The sequence below is a fragment of the Periplaneta americana genome, chromosome 8, assembly GCF_040183065.1.
Source record: "Periplaneta americana isolate PAMFEO1 chromosome 8, P.americana_PAMFEO1_priV1, whole genome shotgun sequence".
Taxonomy (NCBI): domain Eukaryota; kingdom Metazoa; phylum Arthropoda; class Insecta; order Blattodea; family Blattidae; genus Periplaneta; species Periplaneta americana.
In genome coordinates, this window is record NC_091124.1 from 19,647,612 (window position 1) to 19,671,732 (window position 24,121).

The 24,121-nt window shown below is 34.9% G+C and overlaps 1 protein-coding gene across 9 annotated transcripts in view; it reads right to left on the bottom strand.

The window, feature by feature from the left end:
* Nucleotides 1–24,121, bottom strand: part of flfl (serine/threonine-protein phosphatase 4 regulatory subunit 3 flfl) — a 65,402-nt gene that overhangs the window by 28,462 nt on the left and 12,819 nt on the right. For 6 of the 9 annotated variants that reach the window (XM_069832520.1, XM_069832519.1, XM_069832527.1 and 3 more), the window contains exons 2-8: nt 14,472–14,617; nt 11,940–12,138; nt 9,956–10,011; nt 9,244–9,486; nt 6,750–6,954; nt 4,498–4,591; nt 2,897–3,077 (exon numbers count right to left, since the gene is read on the bottom strand). In XM_069832520.1, coding sequence (XP_069688621.1) covers nt 2,897–3,077; nt 4,498–4,591; nt 6,750–6,954; nt 9,244–9,486; nt 9,956–10,011; nt 11,940–12,081 — 921 coding nt within the window. In that variant the 5' untranslated portion in view covers nt 12,082–12,138; nt 14,472–14,617. The remainder of the gene's footprint in view (nt 1–2,896; nt 3,078–4,497; nt 4,592–6,749; nt 6,955–9,243; nt 9,487–9,955; nt 10,012–11,939; nt 12,139–14,471; nt 14,618–24,121) is intronic. The other 3 variants (XM_069832523.1, XM_069832522.1, XM_069832524.1) reach the window with 1 other exon arrangement.

Genomic DNA, 24,121 nt, shown 5'->3' on the forward strand with positions numbered 1-24,121 from the left:
GTGTGCGAAATATAGATAAGAAATTAAAAGAAAGACTGGCTTCTTTTTTTTATTCAATAGGTCACAGTAGGCTCCTGCCTAGTGCAGCAAATTTTTAAGACAGCAGTTTTGTATTTCCATTTTCTTCATAAAAAAAACCTCAGATAGACATTCCAGAGGTTCAGAATCGTGCAAAAGCGTTATTTTAATTGTTACCCAAGTGATTTGTAAGATTCCTTCGTCGATGAATGCCTTCATTTACGTCCTCATCTTGTGTCACAAACTGATAAAATAAGCACATCATTAGAACTTAGTCATTTTATTAGGCAAAAGCTCCAAAATGTATATCTCGATGTGGACATTGCTCTGAGCATGTTCATATGCACAGCTATTAGTATTGCTTTCACGAACTCTCTTTCTCAACACAGAAATGTGTTAAGAACTCGCTCTTTGTCAACATAGAAATATGTCAAGAACTATCTCTGCTCTTCAATGAATGAAGACATCATGAATTACATAGCTATTCTCACCACTGAGTCCGACCTCACCTGCAGCATTTCATTTCGAGACACTAATGACTTCACAGCTCAGAGGTAAAGAAAAGTTAAGTTTAAGCTGTCAAAACCAACGGAAATGAGTCCACATCCACATAGCATGTAAGGTAATAATGTTGTTGTTTTCTAATGCCAGGCATTTGACAATAAAGTCATTTGACTTCTTGCACTCCAATACTTTTCAAAGATATTATCATGGCCAGCCACTGAAGCACAGATTTTGAGGTGTTCCGAATCCATTTCTTGGTCTGAGTCGCACAATGGGCAGTTAGGGGACTGATATATTCCAATTCTATGCAGGTATTTGGCCAAACAATCATGGCCTGTTGCCAATCTAAATGCAGCTACAGACGATTTTCGTGGTAAATCGGGAATTAACTGTGGATTTTGATGCAGAGAGTTCCATTTTTTCCCTTGAGATTGTGTTATCAAATTTTGTTTGTTGAAGTCTAAGTATGTAGATTTAATAATATTGATTATTATATGTATAATATTTTAGATGGGGGACAGATCACAAGTGTCTATGGGCGGGAAGGCTACAGAGTTCTCACTGAAGAAAGTTTAGATAACATTGGTGCTAGGCTCGAAAATTCCCTGTGAAAATCTCTCAGGCATTTAGTGCAAGAGTCACCCTTGGTAGCATAGTTGGTATAGCACTGGCCTTCTGTGCTCGAGGTTGCGGGTTCGATCCCAGCCGAGGTCGATGGCATTTAAATGTGTTTAAATGCGACAGGCTTGTGTCAGTAGATTTACTGGCATGTAAAAGAACTCCTTCGGGACAAAAGTCCGGCACACCAGCAACACTGATATAACCTCTGCAGTTGCGAGCGTCGTTAAATAAACTATAATCTAAATCTTTAGTGCAAGAGGTTGGGTGTAACAAAGTTACTTAAATTGAAGCGATATAAGACAAAGCAAGTGCATGAATTGCAACCAGGCGATCCTGACAGCAGAGCGAAATTTTGTAAATGGGTGTTACAGAATGCGCTTATCAATATGAGTAACATATGCAAGACAGGTGTTTGCCCATCAGAATGTCTCATATTGCTTTCAAGTGGTGAGACTATGAATAACACATGCTGTTCTCCACCAGCCCACCTGTTACTACTTCTGTTTGGCGAGAACAACAGCATTCTAATCCGCTCTACAAGAAAGTGAACTCATAAGTAGAGAAAAACCTCTCTGTAATATTACTTGGTTAGTTTTTATTTACAAGAGAGTGATATCTAGACAATAAATGTTTGGGGTACAGAACCTTCTTACACTAAACTACAGATTCTTATTCTATGCGCCACAAGTTCGTATAAAAATACTCACAAATATTGAATATGAATAAAATCTGCCCAGTAGTTTCAGCACTAGTGTCGTGCAGATATGAACAGATGGAATGACGTTATGCCATAAACCACTTTTCGGACTGCTGAAAACGTGTATTTCTTTCAAAATCTTCTGTAGCGTAACTATACTGTCTCCATAATTGTAAAACAGAACCAAGTACAGAAAATATACATATTCACACATCTTAATCTAAAATAATTCTGTAACTTTTCCAACAAGTCACATTCCAGTGCCTGAAATAACTGCTCTAAAAAAGACGTCGAAAATATAACACAATTTAAACTTAAATACAATTACATGAAACAGGACTATAATCAGACCAGATTATTTATACATTTTCAAGAACCTCAGATATAATTGTTACAGCAGCCATGCATTCTATGGTGTGTGTTATTATCTGTAGTCAGTTTACCATTTGAAGACCATGAATGCGAATCCCAAGAGGTGCAGTGCTATTAAAATATGGAGATCGGCAAGCGAGGATGTCGATGACTTTCAATAGCACTGCAGTTCTCTCCTGTTTTCAATTAAAAATACAACTTTTATCAATGAATTAAAGAAATACTAGTTTTTATTTAATGTACCTTGTCTGCAAATCAAGAATAAATCAGAGGAAGGGAATTTGTTAACTCAAATTATAAGTACAATATGAATAGAATAGACATTAGAAAAAAGTAAAGGGCAATGTCTGGTATAGAAATTATTCAATCAGTAAAATAAAATATGGATGTTAACTTGGAAAAAACAAACGAATGTGTAAGAAAATTTATAATGGGTCTCTACTTGAGTGTCTAACTTTAGAGAATGAAGCTCCGATGCCCCAGCATTAAGTCAGCTAACAATAGAATGACCTGATAACGTAATACATGAGTAATAGTTTAAAGTAACTGAAACTGGTCAAAAAATTTGTCTACAAAGACAGTAAATGCATGCAATGGAACATTTATCTGAATACAATGTTTATTCAACATTCCATTTGATACATACAAAAGCTTTTGTACAAAGATTAGAATTTCAAAACATACCTGTATTAATGTAACAATTTCCACTTTATTAAAAAAGATAAAACTTGATAATGTGGATAGCATATTATCTTCAAACACAGATGGAGTTGGTAATACGACATCTTGAATGTACTGTACACGGTAGGTTTGATGAATTTTAGCAAGAAGCTCTGGATTGGAAATGGGAATGACCTCTTTAAACCTGCAACAAAATTAATTTTATTACGAGTTTATTACACACATTGGTCTGCATAAAGGTACGGTCACAAGCCGCTACTTTTACAGCGCTACTTTTATACTGCAGCTGCAAAAGTTGCGTGTCGTGTTCACACGTAAGCCAAAAGTAGCGCACTGCATGCTACTTTTCGTGCTGCGCAACCCGAGTGCTGCAAAAGTTGCAACTGGAGGTTGCGAGTCTGTTCACACGCAAGGCGCTACTTTTGCAGCCGCAGTCATGCTGAAGGTTCCCATCTCCGTGTTGACTTCTCAATATACATTTTGTGGTTATGTTCGCATTATTAAGAAACTCATGCGAAATCTTCCTTATCTATTATTTGCTTTTCTGTCGTATCTAGTATTCAGAAATTGACATTATTTTTACTATAAAGCTTTTAAAAACGCCTATATACTTAAATAATAACCAACAGTATATTCACGTAATCAATGTTGGCAACCCTCCTGTTTGGAACTATGCTACGGAAAATTTTAAAAATGAATTATATCATCACCAATTATGCTCAGTCTGTGTTATGTAATTAATAACTGTTACAAATAATTTATTTTCGTCACATTTAACATTAAAATATAACCAAACAATAAAAGTATCATTGACACATTTGGGTGGTAACACTGGTTGCAACCGCAGCAAAAGTTTCAACAAAACCGATATCAAAAATGCTGCGGCTGCAACCCTGAGAACCCTGTTCACACGTTGCTACTTTTAAGTTGCGCGCAGCATGGAAAAGTAGCGGGCAGCAGGTTCGGCAGCCGCTACTTTTCGGGTTGCACCGTTGTTCACACGTCTCTGTACAAGAGTTACACAGTTTTTTGTACTGCAGTGCTGCAAAAGCAGCGACGTGTGATCGTACCTTAAGTAATCTACAAAATTCACCTTTTTATGAGATACTGAAACAGTCAAAATCGGATGTCATTGAAAACATCCCGAAGAATGTGCTTACTAATGCCATTTGTAGCACAGAAGAAAGACTATTTCTTATTGAACAACACAGTGGTTGTCATATTTAATTTTTTCGTGTTTTAATAAAAACCGATTTCTTTACGAACAAATTGGCGTTTTTATTTTCGTTGAATAAAAAAAAATTGACGAACTTATTATCATTTCAAAATGGGAACTTACTTTTGAATAACCTTATACATAGACATTAACTCAGACAGTTCATATGCCATAAATTCCTTCTCCTCCACTCCAAAATTCTGAGTTTACACTAGCAGAAACAAGTTGAAAAAATTAAATTAATTCCAGTTACTATTTGTTAATGTCAAATTTATCTATGGTTAGTGAACTCAGCTTCAAACAAAAAAAATTAAAATTCGGAATTTCAGAAAGATATATGTTAGTGCTAACTAAATCAAAGCCTAAATTAAAATGAACAAAATCTTACCTGGCCAACTGTTTCAGGTACTGTCTGTGACGTTTGGGAGCTGGGGAACTCGGATCATACTCAAGACACCCGACCACATCAAATATTGTCTCCTCTGTAAATTCAAACACAAAATTAAGTCTTATTTTCTCATCACACTTGACAATTAGATACTTGCGGGTACTATGTTCCGACTTTTCCAACCATAGAAGCAGCATAATCTGATGATGATCGAGAATAATTCGACACATATCACAAAGATTAAGTCTATCAGCTCCTATGTCAGAATAATGCATCAAGTTCGACACCAATGCTAATTTTTCTAGTTTAAAAATACGGGAAAAACGTAATACGGCAAACGCAAAGCTCCGCCCACGTCCCCTTTCCACTTTTCCCCTACAAGCTCACCACACACCCTAGCGGGAAAGAGTGGAAATAGGGGTTTAGGGTGGGGTGACATCTAGTGTAGGAAAGTGGAACAAAAAGAGTAACGACACCTACGAAGCAAAAGAGGAACTTCGTCCTGTCATTCTCTCTCTCTCTCTCCAGTCTCTCCTTCTCTGTTCCTTGCTTAATGTCTCTCTCTCTCTCTTTTTTTTTTTTTCTTACGACTTCGCAGGAGGGGAGATTCGATCCGTGAAAGTTCGTAACTAAACCTAAACGCACGCTTTTTGTTCACGCTTTAGACCTCCGGCTACCGAGGCGAGTTGGGGGTAAAAGGGAAAATGAATCTATTTATGTTTAAGGTAACTGCCATAACGTATTGTAGAAGGGGACAATGACCGAATAGCGTGGGTAGAAACTGGTGGGCTTGTGAATGTCGCTTGGTAGGGGTTGACTACGGGGGTGGCTTCATTGTGTCCGTGTCCAACTTCGTGTACAGACGTAACCACGTGTAGTGATGATCCGTACCGAAGACGTGTACTCATTACGAGTGTCCAACCTGTGGGAAAAAAAAGACTATTGTGTTACTTCGAGGACGTGCAAAGTTAACAGGTGAGTGTTGTTTAATGAAAACCACATTACATTGTGTTGTGTTGTGTTGTGTCAGTACATGTTGTGGACAGTTGTCTAATGCATATTGTCTAATGCGTATTGCATTGTGGTTGTGGACAGTTGTCTAATGCGTATTGTCTAATGCGTATTGCATTGTGGTTGTGGACAGTTGTCTAATACATATTGTCTAATGCGTATTGCATTGTGGTTGTGGAAAGTTGTCTAATGCGTATTGTCTAATGCATATTACATAGTGGTATGCAGTGATCCATCGAAGTGGGACAGATAGTAGAGAGAGACAGTAGAGAGAGAGAGCATGCGAGCGAGGTGCCGAGTGGCGCGGGTGGGGATAACTTCCCCTACTGGCGTTCACCGTAATACGTTTTTGCCAAAAATACAGTGGCACCTCGATTATTGCCACTAATTTGTTCCACAGAACTGCAACAGTTATCAAAATGAACATTTAAACTCAGGGCACAGAAACAATTCACTCCAAAAATAAAATCTATCCACATATTAATATCTTTTATAACTTTGAACGAAACTGCATATTACAAGCAATATTTTTTAACACTATTACACTGATTTAATTATTTATTAGTTTATTACATTTCTCACAGAGCTTTAACAAAAACACTTAATAATTTTTAAATTGGTTTATTTTACAATGTTTCATCAACTGCAATGGTTATCTAACATTGATGGTGACAATGCCAGCAGAACGAGTCTAGAGTCAAGCACTGAAAGTTATAAGCATCTGCTCTTAACGGGTTGAGAGAAAACTCTGGAAAAAATCTTAACCAGGTAACCTGGGCCCACTTGTTTCACTGTCAGATATGCTATTACTCCACAGCAGTGGATTAACATTTAATAAATGTTGTAACATTAAATAAATATCAAGTCACATATTTTAATAGTAAATGCTCTATTTTCAACATTATGTCATCCAAAGCTTACATTATTTTAATTCTTTCAGGCATTGATAATTTTACCAAGTTCTTATGTATTTTATTTTTGTCATTATTCTAATTGTTGTAATGCAAAATTTTGTACATATGGGTTACATCCACAATTCGTTTACCTCTCTAAAAATAAGTGCTAATATCTAACTTCTAAAGAAGTCCTCACACTGGTAGCATTTTTAGGGCTATTATGCACGAAATAAAACCATCACTCTAGTTGTAAACAATTCAACTTCACTCACAGCTATGATGTAACTCTTCAATGATCAATTGTGAAACGTAAATGTAAATATTACAAGTAAAAATAATACTTACCTCCAAACATAACTTCAAATAAAGCATTTTTATTTAAAAGAAAGATGTTTTTGAAGATTTCGTAAAGATAATGGAGGCCTTCTGTATTCTCTAGATCTTCACACATATGGAAAAGATTTAATAATTTTCTTATATAACCCTCGTTTTCGATTGCAACTGCTAATTTCTCTTTTCTCATTGGTGAAGTTAGGCAGCTACCCATCAACTGAAATAGAGCATTTATATATGAATAACATACAACAGAACTTTATTTTATTGAGTTATATTTCTGAATTCCAATAAACCTTGTTGTAATGTTCCCATTTATAAAACAACACTTATTGTTGCCAAAACTCATCTTAAGGCTATGGACGGGTGAAAATAACGAAAAAAAAAACATAAAAAAAAATGGAAATTTTGTTTTTAATTATAAAAGATAAAATAATGTTACACTTTTCTAAATCTGTGCTTATTTTGGCCCTATGGCAATTTAAAGCCCCTCAAAACGAATATAAAGGGACCAGCACGTCTGTGGAGTTATAGCCCTTTAAACTAACACTCAGCTGTCATTCTGATAGACATTGTTCTTCATTCTAACTAATTTTACTTTTCATTCAGTTCATATTTCGTGCCATTATGTAGGAGAAAAATGTGTGTGGTAGACCTGTATAGGAAGGAAGGATATCGATAGCATATATCATATACATGCTGTATTTGATACTAGTTTTCTCGATTTACAGCATTTTGTAACATTCAAAATGCTCTAATCAATGCAGTTTTCCTCCAATCTCAGTGAAATTTTGCACAGAAGTCCACAAAAGCATGTGAAGTAAACTGACACATGTGGTTTCTTTCTATTGAAAGTATTCAAATCACCATGTGTTGAGAATGTGATAAGTTTAAAAAAAATTTTTAAATTAACAACTAAAAGGGTAAATATTTTTTTTTCTCAAAAAGTAATTGGAAAATATGAAAAGCATGTGCCATGTTTCGCATACACCTATCGGAAATAAATTAAATATAAATTTAATGAAAAATTATGTAAACTTCGAAAATTGGGACAACTAGCTATAATTATTAAAAAAACAACAAAAATTAATTATGTTGTTGTTGTTGTTGTTATAAGTAAACCAATTGGAATATCAAAGTGAAAATTTGTGTATTGCATGTCCACATTGTAAGAAATATATGGTAAAAGTTTCAGATTAATTGGTGTGAAAATGTAGAAGTTAGAAATTTTACAGATCCATAGTCTTAAAGATCGTGGCATTGCAGAATTCAGTACATCTACAGAATGTCTCAATTTTTTCCGACAATGTCACTGTATTGTTCATTAGGAAGAGGAAGCAGCAACGAAGATGTTGTTAACACCTTGATCTTGCATATTGACAAAGAGCTTCTAGAGGGGTGACGACATTTTTTTATAATTCTGGCAAGTTCAGTCTCTTCTTTTGGCTTAGGCCTGACAAATCGTTCATCCACAAGACCGAAAAATGAACTAGTGGGGAAGCTAAGTAAAAGAAACTGACTGTACTGTTGTGTGTCGGTGTTGACTAACCTAACTTTGTCATTGTCAACGATGATCTCATTACTGCTGAACAAGAGACACTATCAAAGATCATTGCTAACCACACTGACAGACAAGAATAACATAGTGACGACAATAAAGAGGACAATTATGGTGTGTTGCCTCTACCATCGAGGAAGTTAGTGCATTGTCCAATGTTAGAGCATATTTGATTTCTCGTCCCGTTGTGCTGAAAAATTTATTTCATAATCTCCGCCATATTGAAAACAACGCTGTATGTACAGAGACAGAACAAATGTGATGTCATGAATAATTTCAAGGGAAAAATTGTTCCGGGGCCGGGTATTGATCCCGGGACTTCTGGTTGAACGTACCAGCGCTCTGCCAACTGAGCTACCCGGGAACTCCACCCAACACCATCTCAACTTTTCCCTTTATATCCACACAAGAGTTGAGACGGTGTCAGGTGGTGTTCCTGGGTAGCTCAGTTGGCAGAGCGCTGGTACGTTCAACCAGAGGTCCCGGAATCGATACCCGGCCCCGGAACAATTTTTCCCTTGAAATTATTCAAATCTGCTTTACAGGAAGCTTTACCTGAAAGATTAGATTTGCAAATGTGATGTCATTAAAAGAAAACGTTAGGAATGAAATACAGTAAATGTTACATTTTGAAATAATATGTTTACGCAAAGCTTGTTTCCATCTAATAAAGTTTTCTCACTTAAGTTATAACACACTTTTATCTGGTCCTCTCAAGAGCATCTCTTAAAAAAAAAAAAAAAAAAAAAAAAGATAGTATCCAAGACAGACATTTGCAGTTGCAATTTAATGAAGTAGTAAACAGCCCACATTTAATAAGTAAAACAACAGCACTAGTTTCAACATCAACCCAATATCATCTTACACTAATAAAAACGAAAAGATATTACTCAACACCAACTGCGAAAGTAAGTCCAGAAATATGAAGTATGGAGTATGTGCACTGACCTCGTTGATTTCTTCAAGACGACTAAGTTCGCATGGAGGTAGCTCGATTGGTGGAGCAGAATCTGACATGTCATCAAAACGCTCATCTTCTGACTCTTCCACAATGTCTTGTGTGATGTCCACCGAGGGGTCTTTCCCCTGGACTTGACAGATTTTTTCCCAAATTTCATCACAACCTGCTTTTTCTTGAAAACTGAGTGCCAAATCAAAATTGTCTCCCTCTGACCACACGATGAGGGTATCCTGTGAAGAGATGTAATTAACATTGTTTATTTATGTGAAGAAGAAGCAGATAACCGACATACCTACCTCACTGAATCAGAAAAAAACTCTGACGCATCAACAGTGTTCAGTGGCAGTTATGAAGAAATTATAAATGTAGTGTTTATTCATAGTATTACAAAAATGGCCCCCTTTTTTAGTGTAAACAGTAAGAATTCCCAGAAATTGCTCAAACTTGCATTAAAAATATAAACACAGATCATTTTTATTTTCAAAGAAATGTCCACATAGTTCTTGCATCATTTGTAATTGACTGAGAAAATAGGACTCATATTCCTAGCAAAGCATTCTCAGCGACATGATAATTTACCAAAATGTTATGTTTTCAAGAATTTAATAGCTGGAGTGTTTATAGGAATACATAGTCTAGACTGTCAGTGTAAAATGTCCACAAACACGTTAAAAAAATTGTTTCCATGCAATGCTTTACCTGTTGTTTTTGATATGCGGTATCTGGCTGGATCTTAGACTCCAATAAGAGTGAGCCTGGAAAAACAAAGAAAAAAATTGTATGACAAACAAATATGTATCTCAGTTCTTGAAATAAGACTAGTTTTGGTGAATAGTTTGAGCATAAAAGAGTTTTGAATTAACAGAGGGGGCTATAGTAGTACGTAATCGTGGTCAATTAACTTTTTTTTAAAAGTTACTTTCCAACTTTGTGGTTATTTCACTAATAGTAATTATATCTAATAACACTATATTATTATTATTATTTACAGATATTTTACACAAGATTCATAATTTTATATACTGAACCAAAATGAAATATTCAATTTGGACAAACTGCAGAAGCCTCAGTTTATAAATATTAATGAAATGTGCGAAAAAGTTTCTGTACTATCACAAAAAATATACATGTATTCAATTATTTTCCAAAACTTAAAATATAAATTACACCACATTATCACATTTTACTACAGCTTGTACTACATATGAAAAAGATAAAGAAATTATTTATTTTTTTTTTACTAGATTATTTTACGATGCTTTATCAACAGCTTAGGTTATTTAGCATCTGAATGAGATGAAGGTGATAATGCCGGTGAAATGAGTCCAGGGTCCAACACCGTAAGTTACCCAGCATTTGCTCACATTGGGTTGAGGGAAAACCCCGGAAAAAATTCAACCAGGTAACTTGCCCCGACCGGGAATCGAACCCGGGCCACCTGGTTTCACGACCAGTTGCGCTAACCGTTACTCCACAGGTGTGGACTAAAGAAATTATTATAAAATACTTAAATCATACACCAAATTTTCAAGCCAAATTTAATTCACAAACCTTCCAGACTGAAAATTTATAAGAAACTTGCCAGAGCCAACCTGACTATTGGCAATGAAGGATAAGGACGAAATAGGCATACATATACATAAGAACAAAAATCAATTTATAAGAGCAGAAAATGTGATTCACCAAGAGATTTTTAGACTGCACACCTTGTGATCATAAACGAAATATAGATATAATGTAAAATGTAAAGCAAAGAAAGAAAAACTCCATCAAATTTTCATAGACCAATATCAACAAAACTGAAATGCTCATATAGCAAGAATGAAATCTGGAAGGGTACCCAAATTAATGATACACCAGTCAAAACATCCTCAAAACACGAAGAGAACTATGTCCTATAACAGGTCTATTATATGCCCATCTATGGACAAGAAGAAGAGAAATAACTGCAGAACAAGAAATAATTCAATATACAAAAATAACATGGTTTGAAATTATATTGTATTACAGTCTATTTTCTATTCTCTCCTAATCTATTTGCAGCTCAAATAAACCCGTATGAAGTGTTAAGGGATATGTTACAATATTGGTTGAAGAGATCGATATTTTCTCACTTGATAGTAATGAAGTCAGGGTTAATAACAGTTGAAATGACAGGGAAAATTGGACAGCCCTAAGAAAACCTGAACATCTACATTAAACATCTACTACGTGTAGCAGTGCACAATAAATCAGTCTATTATGTCAAGAAACCTGTAGGTATAAAGTTACGCACTGTCATACTAAGGAATTCTTTTTAGTAAATAATATTCTAATTCTAACTATAACATTGTCAGATATATGGCTTTCTCCCCTCCTTCACTTCATTTAAAGTTATGATAAGAAAAATAATGTTGCTACTCTACTGTAGGTTTCATTTTACATGAACCTTGGAAAGTAAAAGAGAAAGCATTTTCTCAAGGATCTACAATTTACTAAAATACAGTTTATCTGCTTCAATGTTACAGCTCCACATATGTTAAGGTAACATACATATCACAGAAAATGTTAAAATAAACCTACAACTCAATGAAAGCTAGCTGTATTGTGTAATGGATGCGATAAATCTGCATAAATGTCTTTCACACTAATCTCACTGAATGAATTAACACACTTCAAGAGACTATTTATATGACGAACTCACCATCAGATTCAGCTCGAACCAGCAATGAAATTCCTTTCAGCCGATCCACATACGAAGACGAAACATGCCCAGTTCCTCTATCATCCCACTGCCGGTCTGCATTGAGTGCGTAAAGCTTAACCCTTCTCCTTGTATCCGTCATGGCAGAAATCAACAGTTTCTCTGCAGACACCTATTTCACTGTCCCAAGCAATATCATCTACAAAACAAACACAAAAATCACATTTTTAATTATTATATAAACATATTCAATGTCAGTCTCATGCACTCATCTGTGAAACAAACTTCAACCATGTTTCTTGAGCAGCAGTGAGTTTAAAATTAGGCTCTTATGTACTAGGATGCCAATTCACTGTCATCAGCAGTTACTAGGATGCCAATTCACTGTCATCAGCAGTTCATACTTTAACTATAGTAAGCCAGTTTGAACAACCAGAAACAATATGCTGCAAATGTTACCAAAGAAGCGATTTTTGCTTAAACCTACCTGATACAAAGTCCAGATATTTGGAGATATATTTTGCAGCCTAAATTGGCAAGGATTCTGTAAATTTGGAAATGTCTTCTTCTGTGATCTACTGGTTGCCATACTTTCCACTGGACCAAACTACATGGGTTCAATTCCAGTTCAGGGCGAAAACATTTATGGAGCAATTTCCTGAGTATTGTTTCTAATTGAGGACCTAAAATTCTAAATGTATTAAGAGCTAAAAACAATTTTCTGAGATACTGATGAAAAACACACTGTGAAATGCATGTTAAGATACTCCTACAACCGTCTTTTGGCACATGAATGAGTCACTTACAGTTGAGCTATGACAAAGACAATTCAGTATGATATTCTCATATGGATTTTCCTCCCTAAGATTGAATAAAATGAAATTTGAAAAATTGGCACTTAGCACATTTAGAATGTTAGGTCTTCAACTGATAAAGTCTCTGACTCCATATGGTAGACTTTTTTTCTCCACCATTGTGTTCACGAATGAAGGCAAGTAAAATCCTATATTCAGGCACACCATTACTCCAGTTTCAATCCTTTCTAACAGCATTCACTATGATGGTGACTATGAAATTCTTTGAGGTAATAAGCAGGAACAAATGAGAACAGCAAGTGATTGCCATTGTTTCAAAATGAGTTTTCTCCATCTTAGTCATTTTTTCGTAAAGTGAAAAAAAATCCAGTCTGCTCTGACCAACACTTTCTTATTAATATCATATTAATTTTAATTAGGCCTATGTTTTATTTAACAATGCTCTCAAATGCCGAGGTTATATCAGCTTTGCCAATGTGCCAGAATTTTGTCCTGCAGGAGTTCTTTTACATGTCAGTAAATCTACTGACATGAGCCTGTCGCACTTAAATGTCATCAACATGGGCAGGCGTCAAACCCGCAACCTTGGGCACAAAAGCCAGCACTATACCGACTGCGTCACCCAGGCCGACTATCATATTAAGATGGAAGAAAAGTCGTTCTGTTAGGTTACTGTTGCAAATTTGAATTCTATGTTCATAGAATGTAGAAAAAATGCTACATGTTCAACTTTTTAAGAATGGAAAAAACACGTTTTCGATGCTCTGTAGCTTTTAGGTTTCAACAGTGATTGTGTTCAAAAGAACTTTTAATTTTTAACAGTGTGTTAAGGTTTAATGTCTTTAACATTACGGAACTACTTGCAGAATTGTAAAGTTACTTAGGACCTGGAAAGTCATCTACTCTGCTGACTGAATCCATTGTATTATCTAGTTGTTTGGAAGGAAGAAAGGAATGATTCTATAGAGCACCCAGTAAAGGCTGGTTCACAATAAACCGGGAATGAGAATCAGAACGAGAAAGAGAAGTGGAGTACATGAACATGAAGATTTCTTATTCACAATAAACCGAAACAGAAACTGCTGTGCATATTGATATATATCTCAATAATGATATGTAAAGTCGATATTACGCATTCAGATGTTACTTGTGTATAATTGATCAATGGCTTTCTCTCATGAGTACAAGCCAGCCAACATAAACTTCAAAATTTATGACACGGAATATGTAAGAATTCAATTCAGGTTGTAGCCTGGTCACATATAGGCCTACACGTAGCATATATTGAAAGTGATTCTACTGAATTTCTGTGTTAGATACGAGCAATGCATGAAGAAGTAATTGTTATGGCTCCTTGCTACAAAATATACGATGACCAAATAGCTTTTTGATGGCAACAGAATGAATATAGTAGACTGCAATCAGAAACGAGAACGGCAAAGTTAAAACTTGGCCAACCCTCACATTTCCATTCCCGGGCTCTGGCAAGCTTCTCATTAATTGTGAATGCTGACATTTAAACACATTATAACAATATTTCCGTTGTCGTTTCTGTTTTTGGTTTATTGTGAACCAGCCTTAATTTGTGCCGCATCTAAGTCTGGCACTGCTGCTGTATTTTGGAGGTACACAAGCAAAAGAATACCACTAGTCTAGTGCATAAGGGCCCTTTGTTGCAAGGTTTTGAGAATAGAATATGAAAGCTAAAAATATGTACCTCAATACTATCAATGTAAGTTTTGTTTGTTACGATGAAAAATGTTGATCTCCTCAAGTTGAATATGAAACCAAAACATTATCCATCATACTGAAGATGTGATCTCAACAAGAGGCAGTCATCTTTGACCCATCTTCGTATCTATCCTAAAACAAAAGTCACATATAAATTTCAAATGCTACCAAACAAACATTTATTAATAATAACATTAACAAGTCTTCTGGTAAAAAGAAACACATCACAGAAATATTTATTCATATACTAAATCAAATTTGTTCCTTAATATTCAGTATTCCCAGAAGTTTAGTATTAATTTCATGAAGTACAATCTAACTCTAAACAAATCCACTACACGCCAACAAATTTTATTATTAACAAAATGAATGCAGCACAGAAATAATATTTTCTAAAAATTATAAGAATAGGATCGTGTTTTATTCCAAAAGAATGTTGCAATTATGACTTCCCTAAGGATGTTACGTATCCTCTGCTTCATCATAAATATTTTGAATTCAACTAGAGTCCACACTGATTTTCATAATATTTCTCCTCAAACTCTCTGTTATGGTATTTTTATATAAATGATTTCCCAGAAATAAGATAGGAACTGAATCAGTAAATCATGATATTTTTAAAATTTTATAATCAAGAACATAAAATACAACAAATAGATCTATATAATCCCAAATATCAAAAATATAGCCTATAATTTCTACAAGACATTACAAAGTAAAAAAAATCCAATAATGAAAAACTTTCATAGTGCTAAAGCAACCAAGGGATCAGAGCCAAGCTCAGCAACTGCCATCTAGCAGTCAAGTGTGTAAATACCAGATGGGATAGGGGTGCTGCATCAACAATGTTACAAATCCCCACAAATGTTATAATCAGCTTTTCAGGAGATCGCCACTTATTGTGGCTCCAGAATTTTCCGATCACAAGGCTGTGTGGACCCTATTCCAATTTCTACAACCCTGAAAAATACTTGGGTAAAGCTGAAAATCGAACTCGAGATCTTCTGGTTCATAGTCACATAATCACGGATTAAAAGACCAATATTAGTATGAAGTCAGTGTTGTGCAAAAGAGGCAATGATTTGCAAATGCATATAATTCAACATAACTCCTATAGATACTGAAAAGTGGCATTGTCAGCATACTACTACTAAATCTAACTACTTCATTTAACTTACACCAAGGAGAGTATCTTGCTTAAGTTATGTGGATATGCAACTTTTGAAATCTAGTTGCTTTATTCATGTATCTACAAATGCGTTTTACACATAATTCTACACAATACAAAAATTATATTTCAAATTAGATCCCTTCCCTTGTTCTCCCCTCCAGTTCTATATTACTGTAATTTCCAAAGACATCTCTGTGACCCAGTAATTGGTAACATGACTTTTATGTTCCACATGCACTCCCTTTTCAATCATCAGAGTTTTGAACTTCAAGACCAATTCTCGTATCACACTCAATCAATCAATCAATCAATCAATCAATCAATCAATCAATCAATGGGCTTTAGAGATGTTTTATTTACAAAAAGAATAATTATGCAACCATACTTCACATTCATGATTAACGAAAATCATTTACAACATTAGCACAAGTCTAGAATATGTCAACAGTCAAAACAAGTAAATAAATACAAAGTCCAAAATACTATCATAAAAACAAAAGCCCGCATAAATAATATTACACTTCACTCAGGTGAACACTTAATTAAAATACATAACATATATTTTGTCCATTGGGAGAAGTACTCAGAATAAAACATAACACCATACGTTCTAGTCCACACCTGTGGAGTAATGGCTAGCGAGTCTGCCGCGAAACCAGGTGGCCCAGGTTCGATTCCCGGTCAGGGCAAGTTACCTGGTTGAGGTTTTTTCCAGGCTTTTCCCTCAACCCAATATGAGCAAATGCTGGGTAACTTTCGGTGCTGGGCCCCGGACTCATTTCACCGTCATTATCACCTTCATATCATTCAGACGCTAAATAACCTGAGATGTTGATACAGCGTCGTAAAATAACCTACTAAAAAACTAAAAAAATAAAAAAAAAAAACCATACGTTCTAAGATCGCAGATACACTCCGATCCAAAAATTTAGAAGTCCAGGAGGAAGTTCACTGTGTTGCTGATGTGGGAGCAATCATAGGATCAATATTATAGCTATAAATAGAAATAAACAAACAATCGAAATAATTCATTCTGCAATCAGATTTTAAATCTCAACCACTCAACCATCTGAAGTGAACAAAGAGAAAAAGAAAATCTACAAGCCCACGATTCAGTGAAATACAACACTGAAAAAATCATAGTTACCTGTCTCTTCTTCAGGGCGAGAAAAACTTTGTAAAGTGGAGGGAAAAATACAAGCTTAAGAGAGATCTTCAAGATGCCATCGTCACCACCATAATAAAATTTTATGTAGTAATATTTCGCCAGTATCTTTATGGTGTACACCCAATTTAAATTGTACTAGGCTCTATTTTTTCTTATATGTCTTAATCTCTTTTGTTTGAAACCTGCCTATATAATGTTTCATTTTAAATTTTGTGAGCTATTCTGTGTCGCAAAGCAAACCTAAAATAATGGGTCAGACTAATAAGTTAAAATAAAAATACGAGATTAAATTGGAAAGTAATTTGATTCATCCATCCTTGTAATAAAACAGATAAAATGAAAACAAACTCAATTCCATAGGTCTACCAAAATAAATGTTTTATATTCAAATACTAATCGATCAAAATAAAAAATTGCTATTCACACAAACTGATAAATTTAATAACACACAACAGGAAAAAAAAAAACTAAAACAGCATTTAACAAACTTCATACATTCGTTGTCCTTACAATATGGAAGGGATTTATATCTTGAATATAACCCTATACCCTACATATACTGTATAAACAAAGATAAACTGACTTACATTAAAAAAAAAAACTTGTCAGATGAGATAAGCCTTAATGGCAAAAACATGTTACTTTGTCGTCTAGAATCTCTTTCTGAAAAAGACACGCGAATTTGATGTACACCTACAATGCTGAACTTAGAAAATGTTTTCTACAGTTCCGAAACTATGTATATGAGAACTGTTAAAAATCAGGAAATCCATAGCAAAGATTAATATTAACAACTCATAGTTAAAAATAAACGTAGTAGTTACTTATAAAAACACATTATTAGTAATTATCACAATACTATTTGTATATAACTCCTTTCAAAGCTTATTCTGACATACATTAATTTTCCTCTTCCCTTCTTTTCTGATTTCTCATACCTAGTGCAACTCGAAGCCGTCCATACTATTTTCTGAGAACTTTCAATTCTCTGTATAGTGTTTCTGACTTGTCAGGTTTCAAAGCAGAGGTCATAGTGTGGCGGATGACATGTTTACAAAATATAAAATACAAACAAAAAATTAATTAGTGGACAGATGAACGAACAAAGAATAGAATATGGATTTTATATACCGAACAGTAAAAAGGTAAAGGTATCCCCGTAATATGCCATGAAGGCACTTGGGGGGCATGGAGGTAGAGCCTCATGCTTTCCGTGACCTCGGCACTAGAATGAGGTGGTGTGGTCGGCACCACGCTCTGACCGCCTTTTACCCCCAGGAAAGACCCGGTACTCAATTTTATAGGAGGCTGAGTGAACCTCGGGGCCGTTCTGAAAGTTTGGCAACGAGAAAAAAATCCTGTCACCACCTGGGATCGAACCCCGGACCTTCCAGTCCGTAGCCAGCTGCTCTACCAACTGAACTACCCGGCCGCCTATATACCAAACAGTAAGATATTAAATACATCAGCAACAAGAGGAATAAGAATTGAATGTTCAAGGAAACGACTGAAGGTTAGTGGGTTTAACAGCCTACTAATCTAAATGTAGACAAATATGATTAATTTTCTAGTGAAATACAGATAAGACGAACTCTTTTAGACTGGAAATCAAATCAGATTCATTAATGTCATGTGATGCTTAAAACATCCATAATGCTACCAGCACTGGTTTACATGCTCACTGGTATCTTACAGATATCTTATCATTTGTCAAATAACTTCTGTTAAACAACATGAAAAAAGTACAACTATTAAAATACGTGTATCTGTGTTTTGGATGTTATTTCCTCTTGCATTATCAAGATTTCGTCATACATACAAGCTGACGAGTCAGGAAAGACCATGGACGTAGCAGAAGATATCTTTCTCCACGTTATCTTAAGTGGTTATGGATAGGCAATATCAGCACAGAAAAGGTTTATAGTAACTAGTAAAAACTGATCGCATATTCAAAATATGCCTATGTTACACGGTTATCTTCAATGTTACATCCAGACAATCTCTGCCTGTACTGAAAATAATGGGTATGACTTGAGACATCCAAGCTGTCAACATGGTGTGAAATTATTAGCCCCTCCCCACCTGGTATCGCAGGTAAAGTGCAATAGTGACGCAGTCTAAGACATTATGCCTCGGACTAATGTTACAGAATGAATACTGGTTCGAATCTTCAAGGGGGAAGACAATTCCACTTAAGTTTCAACTAATGTATGGAATCAGCATCCACAAACCATGGAGATAAATTTGGGGAGCTACAGTATACAGCAAAATCCAGTTCCATGAGTAGCCTAAACTAACGACTATGGAGATAACAGTGCTAACCACAAATTACCCCCACAGTAATTGGATGATCGTTCACCTCTGCTGAGGCATTTGAACGTTAGGTTAACAGTTGGTTGGCCCACTATGGCCTGTCGTGCAAAGGATGACGATAATGATGATGATTGTTATTATTATTGAATCTATTGTGCTAGCCTTCCAAAGAAATTAGTTCAATTAATTAAAATCTAAAGCAAGGAGATTTACTATCACTTCTACTTTTTAACTTTGCTCTAGAAAAGTCCAGGATAACAGAGAGAGATTGCAATTGAATGGGTTACATCAGCTGCTTGTCTATGCGGATGACGTGAATAAGTTAGGGCAAAATCCACAAACGATTAGGAAAAACACGGGAATTTTTCTTGAAGCAAGTAAAGAGATAGGTTTGGAAGCAAACCCTGATGAGCCATTATATATTAATGTCGTCTATCATCTGATATCTTCTTCTGCCCTGAACTCTTTTCCCGTTCACTATTCCTTCCAGTGCATTCTTTAGTAGGCAGTTTCTTCTCAGCTGTTCCTCTTCCTGATCAGCTTCAGCATCATTCTTTCTTCACTCACTCTTTTCAACACAGCTCAATTTCTTATTCTGTCTGTTCATTTCACATGTTCCATTCTCCTCCACATCCAAATTTCAAATGCTTCTATTCACTTCTCTTCGTAGTAATGTCCATGTTTCTACCCCATACAAAGTCACACTCCACACAAAGCACTTCACTAGTCTCTTCCTCAGTTCTTTTTCCAGACTTCCGCAGAAGATGCTACTTTTTCTATTAAAAGCTTCCTTGGCCATTGCTACCCTCCTTTCGACTTCCTGGCAGCAGGGTGCGAAATAAGATTTCTGATGAGAGGGAGACAAAATCCTAAGATAGAGAATACCTTGTTGGCGTCGGACCTCGGACTCATTTCGCCACCATTAATTCACATATCATAAATTCATCATTATGCATACAATAGCCTTGGGTAAGTTCATGATGTGGCGTGCTGAACAGTACAAGCATACAATCATATTGGAATTTCTCTGAAGTAAACGTATTTACTTATTGTATTACTCCTTTTATCTTAATACACACAAACTGATGACAAAAGAGTGACAGAGCCGACCTCAACCTCATTCAATATGACAACACTTGGTTGCACTGAGTTGCTTGTCTTGCATCTTGATCATAATAATAAGATGTGTAATTCCTAAGTTATTGATTGTTGTCAGCTTGCCGATAATACATCAATATTATTTTCTTTGCTTACTTCATACTTTATACTCGTATTAAAACAATTTTATTTTGTGAGGGGGATAGAAGTTATCCCTGGCAGGGATGTTAATATGAATTTATGAGAGGGGGGTTAACTTTCCAACGGGGTGGGGGAAAATCCCCCCCATCCCCTCCATTAATTCGCACCCTGCATGGCGGTAGCTTATGTTACTGCTTATAATACACCCCAAATATTTGAAGTTGTCCACTTGCCTCATTTAGAATTCGCAAGTTTACCTTCTTTATTTTTATACATATGACTGTGGTCTTCGTTTTATTTGCATTTATCTTCATCCTGTACTGTTCACAGCTGTCATTCAGCTCCAGTAGCATATCCCTTAGTATCATCTACAGGTCTAAATTAAATTCTACTTCAAAACACTTACGGAAAATAATTATGTTACAATTAATCTGTATCAAGACCATACCCATCATAATCACAAACTGTAGACTTTGTAACTAAAATAAAAACAATTTCATCTATGCTACATATTTTATAAATTAAATAAAAATATCATCTTCACATGATATGTTAAGAGAATTAATATAAATGTTAGAGTTAATGAATAAAAAATAATAGTATACATGATAAAACTTTAGAATATGTAGGCTTATATATATCCTGAAAGCCACCAGCATAGCTCAGTCGGCTAAGGTGCTTGCCTGCCAATCCTGCGCCCTGCGTTCGGACGTGGGTTCGATTCCCACTTGGGCTGATTACCTGGTTGGATTTTTTCCGAGGTTTTCCCCAACCATAAGGCAAATGTCAGGTCATCTACGGTGAATCCTCGGCCTCATACCGCCAAATATCATCTCGTTATCACCAATCCCATCGATGCTAAATAACCTCGTAGTTGATACAGCATTGTTAAATAACCAAGTAAAATATATATATATATATATATATATATATATATATATCCGAATAATGACAAAATTATAAAAAAAAAAACAACAGTACTAAAATAAAATTTATTATATATTTAGCACATTTAGGTTATGTTATAAAAAAAACATGCAGATGTGGCGCAACTATCTTAATGTGCATGCGTCAATTGTGATCAATTTTGTCAGGAATTTGTTTATGATGGTTTGACATGCTGTCTAAATTTTAGTCAGTAACAGTCAGAGTTTTTTAAGTTATTGCTGTACGAACAGCAAAATCTATGTTCGCATATTCGTGAATGTTCAAACCAGTTTGAAACTGCTGTATGAACAAACTTAATATAAGGTACAAAGACAACAAATCTCTGACTGAAGTAGAAAATAGGAGTCAATAACTGTTTCAGAATTGATTAATGACTATCATTTTTAACACATTTTTTATATTATTTAATGAAAATCAGGTAAGAGATGTGGCAATATTTAGATATTTATTATCGATTAGTATTAGACTCGCAAAAATTGTTTCATACCGTTTTTTGCACTAATTTATTTAACTATGTATATACATTATTGATATTAATAAATAATGGGAAGTTTGGGAACATACTAACGTCCACGAACTTGTAAAACAAAAGCTACTGAAAGAAACTTGAATTTCCCCAAAACCACTGCCCAATTAAGCTCCCCTGCTTTGTAGTCTATATGTACCGTACGTGTTACTGTACAAACCAGAGATATAGTAAAACTATTTATTGAAGTGTAAAACCCAGGATTTACCAAAAATCTGTGGTAAAAGTCTGAAGAGCTATGAATATGTACTATATAGTAGTTTCACCAATAAATCTTGATAAACAGTAAGTTATCACTCAAGGGTGATGATCCTCAACTGTTTTTATAAGTCTCCCAGGGTCCTTGGAAAAAAATGTCACTTTCTTGTAGTATGAATAGCTGAAAACCAGTCAATGAACAGATTCATGGTTTCTTCTGATTTTCAAGTAATAAGTTTAATTTGTGTGAAAATATATTGTGAAAGATGTAAATAATTTTTTTTTTTTTTTTTAAATTAGAGAGTGATTTCACTTTCAGTTTCCAATGTTTGCTCTGTATAATTTTACAATTCTGATAACTTCTTCTCTATAATTTTATATTTATTGATTAGGCCTTCGTAAATATAAATATGTTACAACAACACCAGAAACAGGGTAAGAGACCTATGCAGGTTTTCGGACTTTCACACTAACAAGTATATATCAAGTAACTAGAGTTTCATTGCGCAAGGAACTAATCAACTTCATGACCACCATTATTACTACGTACATTCTAATCTTATCTCTAAAGGCTACGTGATATGAAGCTGAAATTAACTACAAAACTAGAAAATTAGTTCCTTTAATGGGAATCAAACCTCGAACTTCCCATCCTCAACCACCTATTTACGTAGTTAAAATTAAATGCCTGGTGGGAGAAGCAGAAGGGAGGGAATAATGGAAATGAAGATAAGAGTGTGACCTTAAGATTTTTAACGGCAAATTGTGTATGACGAAACACAATACCATTATAACTTACTACACTACAGTATAATGATAGTGAATTCTCGTGCTACGCCATACAGTTTTATGATTCAAATACATCAATGAAACATTTTAAATAGGTTTAAAATTTTTCATTTCATTGTTCAGTATTATGTAACTTATAGTATAGGTACTGAATACAGTCAGCCTTGGACCTTCATTATAAACAAAAGTGAAAGTCATTATCATGCGGAAGAGTATGCTGTTTCAAAATTTTAATGATAACAAGCTCAGCCGAGTCTAGGGTGACCAGATTCACATCGATAAAAAAGAGGACACAAAGCTTCAAAGAGGAGGAAATTGTTCGAAAAAAAGAGGACAGAAAATATGTATTTAGATTTAAGCTTATTATACTTTAAATTACGTCAATATCTATTTTACTACAAAATATTTACAGTAGAGATTTAGACTTATATCATACTTAAATATATATTAATATATATTTTATTACGAAATAATTACGAAAAATGTAATAATAATGATTTTACAATTAGCTACATATGAAAGTCAAGGGAACTATAATTATTAAAGTGGACAGATAATATCTATTTAGATTTAGACTTTGGCCTATATTATACTTAAAATTATGTCAATATCTATTTTATTATAGCATACTTATGATAACAAAGAGAGTTATGATCGTTCCGTCAATGTTGCAGCCACCTACAGGCAAATTATTGGAGAAAGGCGTAAAATCAGATAATTTTAAAATATCAGGTATACAAGTTATGAAAAAGAGGACATTCCTTGATGTTTTAAATTCTGCCCAGATCCTGGACAAAGGCCTAAAAAGGAGGACATGTCCGGACAAATGTCCCTAGCCGAGTTTATATTATGAATTTTTAAAGAAATTATGATACATTCTATTTTGACAAAAATGGTTGGTGGTGAAGTAACCATTTTTGAAAAGGTTGTCTGGCAGAGAAATTTATGCGGATACTATGAATACACTGAGGAATCATTATCATTCGGAAGTTGCCATTTACAGAATTTAAGAATGGAAGAACAGAGATAAAAGATGAACATCGTGTTGAAAGACTTGTTTTTGTGATCACTCCAAAAGATATCGTTCCCATACATGACATAATTTTGGAGGATCGACGAATTGGGCTCAATGTATATCAGAAATTTTTAAATATTCTATGAAAAAAAAAGTTGTTTTATTTAACGACGCTCGCAACTGCTGAGGTTATATCAGCGTCGCCGGGTTGCCGGAATTTTGTCCCGCAGGAGTTGTTTCACATGCCAGTAAATCTTCTGACATAAGCT